The 13,530-nt window shown below is 52.1% G+C and overlaps 1 protein-coding gene across 3 annotated transcripts in view; it reads right to left on the reverse strand.

The window, feature by feature from the left end:
• The window catches only part of LOC147103009 (uncharacterized), a 205,586-nt gene that overhangs the window by 9,229 nt on the left and 182,827 nt on the right, over positions 1-13,530 (reverse strand). For all 3 annotated transcript variants that reach the window (XM_085964036.1, XM_085964034.1, XM_085964035.1), the window contains 2 exons: positions 3,234-3,384; positions 331-418 (listed from right to left, as the gene is read on the reverse strand). In XM_085964036.1, the coding sequence (XP_085820162.1) occupies positions 331-418; positions 3,234-3,384 (239 nt within the window). The remainder of the gene's footprint in view (positions 1-330; positions 419-3,233; positions 3,385-13,530) is intronic.

Below are 13,530 nucleotides of genomic sequence, written 5' to 3' on the forward strand. Positions count from 1 at the left end.
GAGCAGAAGCCTGGGGAGCTCCCTGAAGCTCACACACATCCAGTGTTCCCTCGAGTGTGTCTGAAGGTGGATTTCAGATTGAGCAATGTGAGGGGGGCAGTGAGACGGAGAATTGGGAATATAACTCCCAGGCACTGGAGAATGCAGCCCCAGGAACGGCTGAGCATTGGAACAGACAAAGTAACTACCACTGGATCGCAGCTAATCTCCAGAATAAAACCAGGCAATGCTGGAGAATGCCAGTGTGTCCGCCACACTCTGAAAGACAAAAGACAAGTTAATATCTCGGGTGTTGACCTGTGTCAGACTCTTGGGCCTCATGTCACATACCGTCCTTCCCCCCGATAGAGGGTAGCTTGCAGTTGGTCCTTGCCTTGGGTGTCTGTGCGTCGGTACCAGTCATAGTTGTGTCCTCCCACTGTTGGAGAATGAACAGACATTACTACCATTTGGACACGACATGGACGAAGGTTGCTGGCATTAAGCAGTGGAGTCGCTGCACAGAGAGACAGGTGAGTGCCAGAGATTGCCAGCCACTGAGCTGGCAGCTCCAGTCATTCTGCTACAGCAGGAGACACTGCCCACTTGCCATGGGCGTTACTAAGGATCCGTCGTCAAATAACGGCCCACTGTGGGGTGAGAGGTTAGCACAGGACAGTAGACAGGCTGAGGAAAAACGTCTGAAAATATTCCAGACAAAAGAATCATCGGCAACCCAGACGGGTAATTGGGCTCCATCGGGTGTTCGGCACCACCGGGTAGGCAGGTTTAGTGCCGCTCCTGATTTCAGTTCACATCAGCTCAGGGCCCGAGCTCGCGCCCAGCATTCTCCACTGTCAGCCCCTCATTCTCGAGATTCACACTGCAGCCCTGGAGCCTGTCCAGCCCACAGAGGAAGCTTCGCACATCGCAACCCAAGACTGGAGCCGCGACTGGGAGCAGTGTAGGTCGCAGAATCGACACTATAGTGCGATAGCCCAGTGTCTGACCCTATACTGCGGTAGCCCAGTGTCTGACCCTATAGTGCAATAGCCCAGTGTCTGACCCTATAGTGCGATAGCCCAGTGTCTGACCCTATAGTGCGATAGCCCAGTGTCTGACCCTATACTGCGATAGCCCGGTGTCTGACCCTATAGTGCGATAGCCCAGTGTCTGACCCTATACTGCGATAGCCCGGTGTCTGACCCTATAGTGCGATAGCCCAGTGTCTGACCCTATAGTGCGATAGCCCGGTGTCTGACCCTATAGTGCGATAGCCCGGTGTCTGACCCTATAGTGCGATAGCCCGGTGTCTGACCCTATAGTGCGATAGCCCGGTGTCTGACCCTACAGTGCGATAGCCCGGTGTCTGACCCTATAGTGCGATAGCCCGGTGTCTGACCCTACAGTGCGATAGCCCGGTGTCTGACCCTACAGTGTGATAGCCCGGTGTCTGACCCTACAGTGCGATAGCCCGGTGTCTGACCCTATAGTGCGATAGCCCGGTGTCTGACCCTATAGTGCGATAGCCCGGTGTCTGATCCTATAGTGCGATAGCCCGGTGTCTGACCCTATAGTGCGATAGCCCGGTGTCTGACCCTATACTGCGATAGCCCGGTGTCTGACCCTACAGTGCGATAGCCCGGTGTATGACCCTATAGTACGATAGCCCGGTGTCTGACATTATAGTGCGGTGTCTGACCCTATAGTGCGATAGCCCAGTGTCTGACCCTATAGTGCGATAGCCCGGTGTATGACCCTATAGTACGATAGCCCGGTGTCTGACATTATAGTGCGGTGTCTGACCCTATAGTGCGATAGCCCAGTGTCTGACCCTATAGTGCGATAGCCCGGTGTATGACCCTATAGTGCAGTGTCTGACCCTATAGTGCGACAGCCCGGTGTCTGGCCCTATAGTGCGATAGCCCGGTGTCTGACCCTACAATGCGATAGCCCAGTGTCTGACCCTATAGTGCAATAGCCCGGTGTCTGACCCTACAGTGCGATAGCCCGGTGTCTGACCCTATAGTGCGATAGCCCAGTGTCTCAACTTATAGTGCGATAGCCCGGTGTCTGACCCTATAGTGCGATAGCCCGGTGTCTGACCCTATAGTACGATAGCCTGGTGTCTGACCCTATAGTACGATAGCCTGGTGTCTGACATTATAGTGCGGTGTCTGACCCTATAGTGCGATAGCCCAGTGTCTGACCCTATAGTGCGATAGCCCGGTGTATGACCCTATAGTACGATAGCCCGGTGTCTGACCCTATAGTACGATAGCCTGGTGTCTGACATTATAGTGCGGTGTCTGACCCTATAGTGCGATAGCCCAGTGTCTGACCCTATAGTGCGATAGCCCGGTGTATGACCCTATAGTACGATAGCCCGGTGTCTGACATTATAGTGCGGTGTCTGACCCTATAGTGCGATAGCCCAGTGTCTGACCCTATAGTGCGATAGCCCGGTGTGTGACCCTATAGTGCGATAGCCCAGTGTCTGACCCTATAGTGCGATAGCCCGGTGTATGACCCTATAGTGCGGTGTCTGACCCTATAGTGCGATAGCCTAGTGTCTGACCCTATAGTGCGATAGCCCAGTGTCTGACCCTATAGTGCGATAGCCCAGTGTCTAACCCTATAGTGCGATAGCGCAGTGTCTGACCCTATAGTGCGATAGCCCAGTGTCTAACCCTATAGTGCGATAGCCCAGTATCTAACCCTATAGTGCGATAGCCCAGTGTCTAACCCTATAGTGCGATAGCCCGGTGTCTGACCCTATAGTGCTATAGCCCAGTGTCTGGCCCTAATGTGCGATAGCCCGGTGTCTGACCCTATACTGCGATAGCTCGGTGTCTGACCCTATAGTGCGATAGCCCGGTGTCTGACCCTATAGTGCGATAGCCCAGTGTCTGGCCCTATAGTGCGATCGCTCAGTCTCCACACTCCTACAGGTCATAGCTCCATGTTGCGGCAGGAGCCTCACAAAATTACCGCTTCCTACTCTAGTATCCCAATCCAGGTGGGTTCTCAACTATCTCGATAACCAACCAGAAGCCGTGTGAGCCAAGGATATAACTGCCCAGCACACGATGCCGTTAAGGAATCTTGTTGCTTGTTGTGCAGCAGTGCGTGGTTTAGCCGATCAGGGACCTTTGTCCACGGATCATATGCAGCTATGTAAGGTGATAATTCTGGCTCCTGACTCTCGGATCCACAGATCTGGCTATCTGGAGCATCCCCATTTCACTTCAGACCTTTGTGGAGTGGTCTTCATCTGGCACCAAGATGGGATGGTACTCGTACACCTTTGGGCAGCGCCGATGGTGAGCGTAGGTCAAGGTGTGGCTCCCGCCACAGCTCCGCGCCGTAGTCGGGAAGTTCTCCATCAGGTCAGCAATTCGTTCACTGCAAGAAAGGGATGAACAGGCTTCAAAGGGGTTCTACAGAATGATCTGGGGTCAAAGGGGTTCTACAGAATGACCTGGGGTCAAAGGGGGTTCTACAGAATGACCTGGGGTCAAAGGGGCCCCTACAGAATGACCTGGGGTCAAAGGGGGTTCTACAGAATGACCTGGGGTCAAAGGGGTTCTACAGAATGACCAGGGGTCAAAGGGGGTTCTACAGAATGACCTGGGGTCAAAGGGGTTCTACAGAATGACCTGGGGTCAAAGGGGTTCTACAGAATGACCAGGGGTCAAAGGGGGCCCTACAGAATGACCAGGGGTCAAAGGCGGCCCTACAGAATGACCAGGGGTCAAAGGGGGTTCTACAGAATGACCTAGGGTCAAAGGGGGACCTACAGAATGACCTGGGGTCAAAGGGGGTTCTACAGAATGACCTGGGGTCAAAGGGGGTTCTACAGAATGACCTGGGGTCAAAGGGGGCCCTACAGAATGACCTGGGGTCAAAGGGGTCTACAGAATGACCAGGGGTCAAAGGGGGTTCTACAGAATGACCAGGGGTCAAAGGGGGCCCTACAGAATGACCTGGGGTCAAAGGGGGCCCTACAGAGTGACCTGAGGTCAAAGGGGGCCCTACAGAATGACCAGGGGTCAAAGGGGGCCCTTTCAAACGACCTGGGATGAAACTCTCCTGACTTTATTCATGGCCACCTTCTTAACTTCGACTTCTCCCGGGCCAATATAAATAAAGACCATTTCTAACCACATCCCTGTGTCCCTCATCACCCACATCCCCTACCCCCTTCCAACCCCACTTCCTTCCGTGCCCGCTCCTGAAAAAATTCTCCCCAAGTCACTTACAATGACACTTTCAAACTGCTAAGTGCCCAGCCTTTGGCCCTTTGTTTGTCACGCTATCTCTGCAGCTGTTGAATTGCTCAACCACTCCCTCACCCTCACCGTTGATGCCCTTTGTCTTCATGGTCTCCCATCCTGGGCATTCCCCCAGTGCGGCCCCATCTTCACTCTCACAAGCCCGAGGGGTGGAGACATGAGCATATCTAGTGTACAACTGGCTTCGCCCGATTTGGATCGATCTCTTCGAACTGCATCGGGCCCTACTCTCCTCTGTCCAAACTGTGGGATCATCCTGGAATACAAAGATACTCCTCGGATTCTTTTCTCCACTACCAACTGTCTCCTTAAATCCTCCTCTGCTCTCTCGACCCTCACCTCCAAAAAGTGCAAAGATTGAGACCATCTGTTCTGCAGCCTCCCCCATTCCTCTAGCTCACCAACAACAACAACTTGTATTTATATAGTGCCTTTAACGTAGTAAAACGTCCCAAGGTGCTTCACAGGAGTATATGTCAAAAAATTTGACACCGAGCCACATAAGGATAAATTAGGGCAGGTGACCAAAAGCTTGGTCAAAGAGGTAGGTTTTAAGGAGCGTCTTAAAGGAGAGGAGAGAGGTAGCGAGGCAGAGAGGTTTAGGGAGGGAATTCCAGAGCTTAGGGCCCAGGCAACAGAAGGCACGGCCACCAATGGTGGAGCGATTATAATCAGGGATCCTCAAGAAGGCAGAATTAGAGGAGTGCAGATATCTCGGCGGGGGGGGGGGGTTGTGGGGCTGAAAGAGAATACAGAGATAGGAAGGGGCGAGGTCATGGAGGGATTTGAAAACAAGGATGAGAAATTTGAAATCGAGGCGCTGCTTAACCGGGAGCCAATGTAGGTCAGCGAGCACAGGGGTGAGGGGTGAATGGGACCAAACCAAACCTACCACAGCCTCGAGTTTCTCTCCTATCTCCCCAATTGTCTCCTTGACATTCACCTCCTGCTCCCTGAACCCTATTCCCACTAAACTACTGACCATCCAACTTCTCTTCCTGGTCCTCATGCTAACTGACACTGTAAATGGTTCCCTCTCCTCAGGGATGTTCCTTCTCACTTTCAAAATTGCCGTCATCAACCCCTCCTCAAAAAACACATTCTTGACCCCACTGTCCTTGCAAACTACCACCCCATCTCCAACTTCTCTTTCTTCTTCGAAGTCCTTCTATGTGCTATCATCTCCATGCCCATCTTTCCCGCAACTCCCAGTCCAAACCCCTCCCACAGCATGAAACAGCTCTAACCAAAGTCAAGAATGATATGCTCTGTGACTGTGACAATGGTGCATTATTCCTCTTTGACACAATTGACCACACTATCTACCTCCAACGCCTCTCCCATATTGTCCAGCTCGGTGGTACTGCCCTCGTGTGGTCACAATCTGACGTATCTGATTGTAGACAGAGGATTTCCAGCAATGGCTTCTCTTCCCACCCTCACACCGTTACCACCGGAGCCCCCAAGGATCTACCCTTGGCCCCCTCCTCTTCCTCATCTATCTGCTGCCCCTCGATGACATCATCTACAAACATGGAGTTAGTTTCCACATGTACACTGACGACACCCAGTTCTACCTCTCCATCATCTCTCTCAACCCCTCCTCTGCCTCTGTGTTGTCATCTGCTTGTTCGATATCCAACTTGGGTGAGTTGCGATTTCACCAAAACCATCTCTGATCCCTGCTACAAACTCCGTACCCTCACCGCTGACTCCAGTTCTTTCCCCGACTGCTGTTTCATGCAGAATCGGACTGTTCACAACCTTGGTGTCCTATTTGACCCTGAGCTGAGCTTCCAACCCCATATCTGCTCCATCAACCAGAACACCTACTTCCACCTCCATAACATTGCCCGACTCCACCACTGCCTCAGCTCATCTGCTGCTGAATCTCTCATCCATGCTTTTGTTACCTCCAGACTTGACTATTCCAACGCACTCCCGACTGGCCTCCCATCTCCCACCCTCTGTAAACTTCAGCTAATCCGAAACTCTGCTGCCCCGTGTCCTAACTCGCACCACATCCTGTTCACCCATCACCCCTGTGCTCACTGCCCCGTGTCCTAACTCGCACCACATCCTGTTCACCCATCACCCCGTGCTCACTGCCCCGTGTCCTAACTCGCACCACATCCCGTTCACCCATCACCCCTGTGCTCACTGCCCCGTGTCCTAACTCGCATCAAGTCCCGTCCACCCATCACCCCCTGTGCCCACTGACCCGTGTCCTAACGCGCACCACATCCCGTTCACCCATCACCCCGTGCCCACTGACCCGTGTCCTAACGCGCACCACATCCCGTTCACCCATCACCCCTGTGCTCACTGCCCCGTGTCCTAACTCGCACCACATCCCGTTCACCCATCACCCCCTGTGCCCACTGACCCGTGTCCTAACGCGCACCACATCCCGTTCACCCATCACCCCCTGTGCCCACTGACCCGTGTCCTAACGCGCACCACATCCCGTTCACCCATCACCCCCTGTGCTCACTGACCTACATTGGCTCCCGGTCCAGCAATGCCTCAATTTTAAAATTCTCATCCTTGTGCCTAAACCCATTTATGACCTCCCCCCTCCCTCTCTCTGTAACCTGCTCCAGTCCTACAACTGCATGGACTCTTGTGCATCTCCCCATCCCTTCACATAACGATTGGCGGCCGTGCCTTCAACCACTGAGGCCCTATACTCTGTTCCTAAACCCCTCTGCCACTCCACCTCCCTTTTCTTCTTAAAACCACCTCTTTGAAGAAGCTTTTGGTCAACTGCCTTCTTTGGCTCAGAGTCCCTTCTTGTCCTGAGGCCTGTGTGAAGCACCTTGGGATGATTTTCCACATGAAAGGTGCCCTATAAACACGGGTTGTTGACATTGTTCCTGTTGTAATTGCAGAGAGGGCGGGCTCAAGCTCCTTCCCCCAGGACATTGGAGCAAACAATGTTATTCTCTATTCCTGAAAGAACATTCCTGCCTCTGATTCTCTTTAATCCAACTCGCTGCACAAATCAAAGAGCCCAATGCTACCGTCTCAGCATGGGATCGACCTGTGCACTCTCAGTACGCGAGCAGCCCGCGCGCTACCTTAGCGTTAGAAGGCTGGATAATCCAATTTGAAACATATAAGATTCTGAGGGGATTGACAGGGTTGATGCTGAGAGGCTGTTTCCCCCTGGCTGGAGAGCCTAGAACTAGGGGGCACAGTCTCAGGATAAGAGGTTGGCCATTTAGGACTGAGATGAGGAGGAATTTCTTCACTCAGAGGGTTGTGAATCTTTGGAATTCTCTGCCCCAGAGGGCTGTGGATTCCCAGTCGTTGAGTATATTCAAGGCTGAGATGGATAGATTTTTGGACTCTTGAAGAATCAAGGGATATGGAGATCAGACGGGAAAGTGGAGTTGAGGGCGATGATCAGCCATGATCTTATTGAATGGCGGAGCAGGCTCGAGGGGCCGTATGGCCGACTCCTGCTCCTAATTCTTATGTTCTTATGTTATGTTCTTAATTCCCCGGGTTGCCAGGGCGGTGAGAGCAGAAAGGCAACGTAAGCGACGACAGGAAGATCCCCAACATCAAGCGTGAAGCCCGAGTAACACAACCTGAAATGCAGCCCTTTGGATAAGGACCCCGAGTCAATTCTCCAGGGACTCCCATATCCTCCCCGGGACCCCCATATCCTCCCCGGGATCCCCATATCCTCCCCCGGGACCCCCATATCCTCCCCGGGACCCCCATATCCTCCCCGGGACCCCCATATCCTCCCCCGGGACCCCCATACCCTCCCCGGGACCCCCATGCCTCCCCCGGACACCCATATCCCCCCCCCCCAAACCTGCATACATCTCCAGGGACCCCTGTGAATTAAAGGTATAATGGCACCTCACTATGAGAACCTACTCCAGCTCCCTTTCATGGTCACACCCTAAAACTGGCCAAGAATTCAAGGACTGAAACCCTATAAACATGGAGTATCGGGACCTCGAGTTCTTTCTTGCAGCCTGTGCCCAACAACCTGGTTCTGTGCAGTGTTCTCTACGATTCTGTCATTCTTACTTTATCTGGTGTCGGGCCTCCAGTGACTGGGAAGTTATGACAATGACTGAGTTTGTAGAGAGACACAAGGGGCAGCACTAAAATATGTCATTGCTTCTCCGCTCAGCCAACTGAGGCCATTCTAGGGTGGGAGGGGGGGCAGAGACTGAGGGGGTGACCCCAGAATCGGTACCTCGGTGTGGTCAGTGAGTGTGAGCAGACAGTGAGTGTGAGCGGACAGTGAGTGTGAGCAGTTGGTGAGTGTGAGCGGACAATGAGTGTGAGCGGTCAGTGAGAGTGAGCAGACAATGAGTGTGCGCGGACAATGAGTGTGAGTGGTCAGTGAGTGTGAGCAGTCAGTGAGTGTGAGCAGACAATGAGTGTGCGTGGACAATGAGTGTGAGCGGTCAGTGAGTGTGAGCAGACAATGGGTGTGAGCAGACAATGAGTGTGAGCGGTCAGTGAGTGTGAGCAGACAATGAGTGTGCACGGACAATGAGTGTGAGCGGTCAGTGAGTGTGAGCAGACAATGAGTGTGAGCAGACACTGAGTGTGAGCAGATAGTGAGTGTGAGCGGACAGTGAATGTGAGTGGACAGTGAGTGTGAGGCAGTGTCCACACACACTCGTGACGTGAAGGAGCTGCGAGTCTGGGTGTGTTCGCCACCTCAGAGGGGATTACAGTAGGACTGGAGTCAGGGGTGGGCCGGACCGGGGGTGGGTCGGGCCGAGGGTGGGCCGGACCGGGGGTGGGCCGGACGGGGGGTGGGCCGGACCGGGGGTGGGCCGGGCCGGGGTTGGGCCGGGCTGGGGGTGGGCCGGACCGAGGGTGGGCCGGACCGGGGGTGGGCCGGACCGGGGGTGGGCCGGACGGGGGGTGGGCCGGGCCGAGGGTGGGCCGGACCGGGGGTGGGCCGGGCCGGGGGTGGGCCGGGCCGGGGGTGGGCCGGGCCGGGGGTGGGCCGGACCGAGGGTGGACCGGACCGAGGGTGGGCCGGACCGAGGGTGGGCCGGACTGGAGGTGGGCCGTGTTAGATCCGTGGTTCAGTGGATAAATAATTACACGGATGCTGTACATAAACAAATAACAGGTCTTTACTGGAGGAGGGCAATCTCTAGACTGGAGTACAGAGGCATGCGCACAGCTTATATACCGGTGTGGTTACTGCCGGTACTACAGTATACAGGAGCTGTAAAAAGTAGTTCTGACTTAAAGCACATACACTACAATTCCTCCCTTTTTAGATTAATAATACCCCCTTAATATTCAAATAACAATTACATTTTTACATGTACATTCAATAACAAAAGTCCATTTATAGATTCAGTCTTTGGGGCGGCTTCCTGACCCTTTCGGGATAGCGCCTTTCCGGAGGTTCTTGTTCTTGGTGCAGAGGCGATTCTGACCCCCTTTCATCGGGTAATTAATCGGGTTCCACCGCTACTGGGTCTGAAGTAGATACTACTGGTATATCGGGTTCATCCCCAGGTACTCGAGACATGGGGTTGACGCATTCCTGTGATGCTAAGATCTGATCGACGTGGCATCTCACAATGTTCTCCCCAACATCCACTATGTACATTAATGGCCCCTGCCTTGTACATATTGTTCCAGGTTGCCACTTCTCTGTTCGATAGTCCCGGGCCAAGACTGGTTGCCCTACATTGAAGCTCCTTGTCGGCTTCTCGTTGATGTGCTGGAATTGTTTGTCCTCAACATTTCTTCGCACATTTGGTCTGAGCAAGTCCAGACGAGATCTCAACCTTCGGTTAAAGAACATCATGGCCGGGGTCTGGTTGGTAACTGCATGTGTCGCGTTTCGGTAGGCTAATAAGAAATTGTCCAGCTTATGCTGTAGTGGAATTTCCTCGTTGTACATGGCCTTTATCGCCTTCTTAAAGGTTTGTACGAACCTCTCAGCCAATCCATTGGTGGCTGGATGATACGGGGCGGATGTGTAATGCCTTACCCCATTCCTTTTCATGAATTTTTGGAACTCATCGGACACAAACTGTGGTCCATTATCAGAGCAGATCTGCTCTGGCAACCCGTTTCTGGCAAATATGGTCCGTAGGACTGCAATCGTTTTCTCTGTAGTGGTTGAAGACATCTTTATCACCTCAGGCCACTTTGAATGAGCATCCACTGCTATTAAGAACATGGAGTCCATGAATGGACCAGCGAAATCAATGTGCACCCGTTGCCATGGAGAGGAGGGCCACTCCCATGGGTGTAGAGGGGCATGTGGTGGTGCATTTTGGACCTTCTGGCATCCTAAGCAGCTCTTAGTTAGGTCTTTGATTTGTTGATCGATTCCCGGCCACCACACATAAGCCCTAGCTAGGCTTTTCATTTTCACTCCCCCCAGATGACCTTCATGTAACTCCTTTAGCACTCGCTCCCTTAACTTGGGTGGAATCACCACTCTGGATCCACACATCACTGTCCCCAGGCATACTGACAGCTGTTCTCTTCTGGATGAGAATGCTGGCAACAGTGAGTCGCCATGTGTTGGCCATCCCCTCACCGTCAATTCATATACCCGTGACAGCGTCAGATCATTGCGGGTCTCCTTCTCTATATCTGTGTTTGTTACTGGCAATCGTTCAATTATCGGCGAATAAAATATCTCGATAGGGTCCACTGCTGGTGCTTCCTCCACAGTAGGCAGTGGCAGGCGCGATAGCCCATCAGCGTTCCCATGCTGTCTCGTGCCTTTATATTCTATTTCATATTGATTCTCCCCTAGAAACAGGGACCATCTTTGTAACCGCTGTGCAGTCATTACTAGCACGCCCTTCTTAGGATTAAAGATGGAGACAAGTGGTTGGTGGTCAGTCAGCAAGGTGAACTTCTGTCCATGCAGATAGTGGTTGAATTTTTTTACTCCCCATACTAGGCTGAGGGCCTCCCTGTCAATCTGGGCGTAGTTGCGCTTGGCTGAGGTTAGTGACCGAGACGCAAAGGCTACTGGCCTCTCCAAACCGTCCGGGAATTTGTGCGACAGCTGTAGGGTGATGCATCACATGCCAAACGAATTGGTAGTGCTGGGTTGAAATGGGCCAACACCTCTTTTGATGTGATCAATTCTTTACACTTCTGGAAAGCTCGTCTACGTTCGTCATCCCACTTCCATGGTACCCCTGTTTGCAGTAGGGTGTTCAGCGGGTGTAATACCGTAGACAAATTTGGTAAGAACTTGTGGTAATAGTTTACCAGCCCGAGGAACGACCTCAGTTGTGACACATTTTCCGGTGCTGGAGCCTTGACTACTGCCTCTATCTTGTCAGGGGACTTATGTAACCCCTCTTCATCGATGATGTGGCCGCAATACGAGATCTGTTTCTGGAAAAACTCGCACTTGTGGCGATTAGCTCGTAGCCCATATTCCTTTAGTCTGGCGAGCACCTTCTCCAAGTTAGCGAGGTGATCACCGTCATTTTCGCCCGTGACCAAGATGTCGTCCAAATAACACTGGGTCCCTGGAATCCCTTGCAGGACCTGATCCATCGCCCTTTGCCAGATAGCCGGAGCCGAGGCTACTCCAAACACCAGCTGGTTGTATTGATAGAGACCTTTATGGGTGTTGATCATAAGGTAATGTTTCGAAGCTTCTTCTACCTCCATTTGCAAGTACGCCTGGGCTAGATCAATTTTTGTGAAGCGTTTACCACCAGATAGCGAGGCGAAAATATCCTCAATTCGTGGAAGCGGATATTGCACCGTGTGAAGGACTGGGTTCACTGTCACCTTAAAATCCCCACAGATGCGGACCGTCTTTGGTTCCCCAGGCGTATTACTCAACGGCCTCTTCATTACAGGAACGATGGGTGTAGCCCACTCGCTCCAGTCCACTTTGGACAGTACTCCTGAACGTTCCAACCCTTCCAGCTCTGCTTCAACCGCTGGTCTGATCGCATAAGGCACTGGTCTGGCCTTCAGAAACTTTGGGCTTGCATTATCCTCTATTTTAATTGTTGCTGTTATTCCTTTTAGTGTTCCTAGTCCCTCCTGGAACACTTCTTTTGCGTCAGTTAGCATTTTTGACAGTCGTCCAGGTGTGACGTCGTCATCCTTTTTGGCCTCCACCTTCAGTGCCTGTATGGAATGCCAATCTAAATGTATCTTCCGGATCCATTCACGTCCTAGCAGTGGTGGTCCTCCATTTGGCAATACATATATATCCATTTTAGGTATTTCCTGACCTTTATGTCACTTTCACCCTTATTTTTCCTTTGGGGTAGACTTTTTTCCCCCGTATACGTCTTCAAGACAATCTCTGTAGCTTTCAAGGGTATGTGTGAAAATAGCCGCTTGTAGTCTCTTTGATTTATGACTGTTAGAGCTGACCCTGTGTCCAATTCCATTTCCACTTGGACTCCGTCTATCTTGAGTGTAACCCAGATAGTCTGGTGATCCTCCATTTTGGTTACATTATGTAGTTTCAGACAACCCAGCTCCTTGCTTCCGGAGTCTGTGTCACTTTTCTGTTCGTCTGAACCACTGTCCATCACCTGGTGTACCTTTTTGTACTTCTCCTGTGGAGATTTCTTACTGTTGGTTTTCTTCCCAGACCTGCAGACTCTTGCTATGTGTCCTGCTTTCCCACACTGTCTGCACACTTGGTCCTTGAACCAACAATCTTTCTGGTCATGTGTTGTTCTGCCGCAGCGATAGCACTTCCCTGTTCCATAGGACATTTTGTTGGTGCCATATTCTTGCGGTCTCTGTTGTATCTCTGCAGCGCCCCATGCGGCTGCTTCGTGTGATACTGCCATACTGAAAGCTTTGTCCAGCGTAAGGTCCTTTTCTGATAGAAGCCGTTTCTGGGTTCCTTCACTTTGTAGCCCACACACAAACTTGTCCCTTAACGTGTCTGCTAGTCCCGCTCCAAACTGGCAGTATTTCGATAGCTTGCGCAGTTCCGTTAGGTACTCAGCATTGCTTTCATCTTTGTGTTGGTTCCTTTTATGGAACTTAAATCGTTCTGCTATCAGCAGCGGTGTGGGGTTTAAGTGGTCCTGTAGGATTTCTACTATGCTTTCAAAACTCTTGTTTACCGGCTTCTCTGGGGTTATTAGATTTCGCAGGAACCTATAAGTTTTTGCACCCATGGAATTTAACAGAACCAGTGCTTTATTAGCATCTGGCACTTCATTCGCCCTGCAGTACACCTCAATACGTTCCACATATGTCGCCCAATCTTCGACTTCATTGTCGAACGTAG

The sequence above is a fragment of the Somniosus microcephalus genome, chromosome 21 (assembly GCF_052327205.1).
Source record: "Somniosus microcephalus isolate GS21.2 chromosome 21, FLI_Smic_1.0, whole genome shotgun sequence".
NCBI classification, from domain to species: Eukaryota; Metazoa; Chordata; class Chondrichthyes; order Squaliformes; family Somniosidae; genus Somniosus; species Somniosus microcephalus.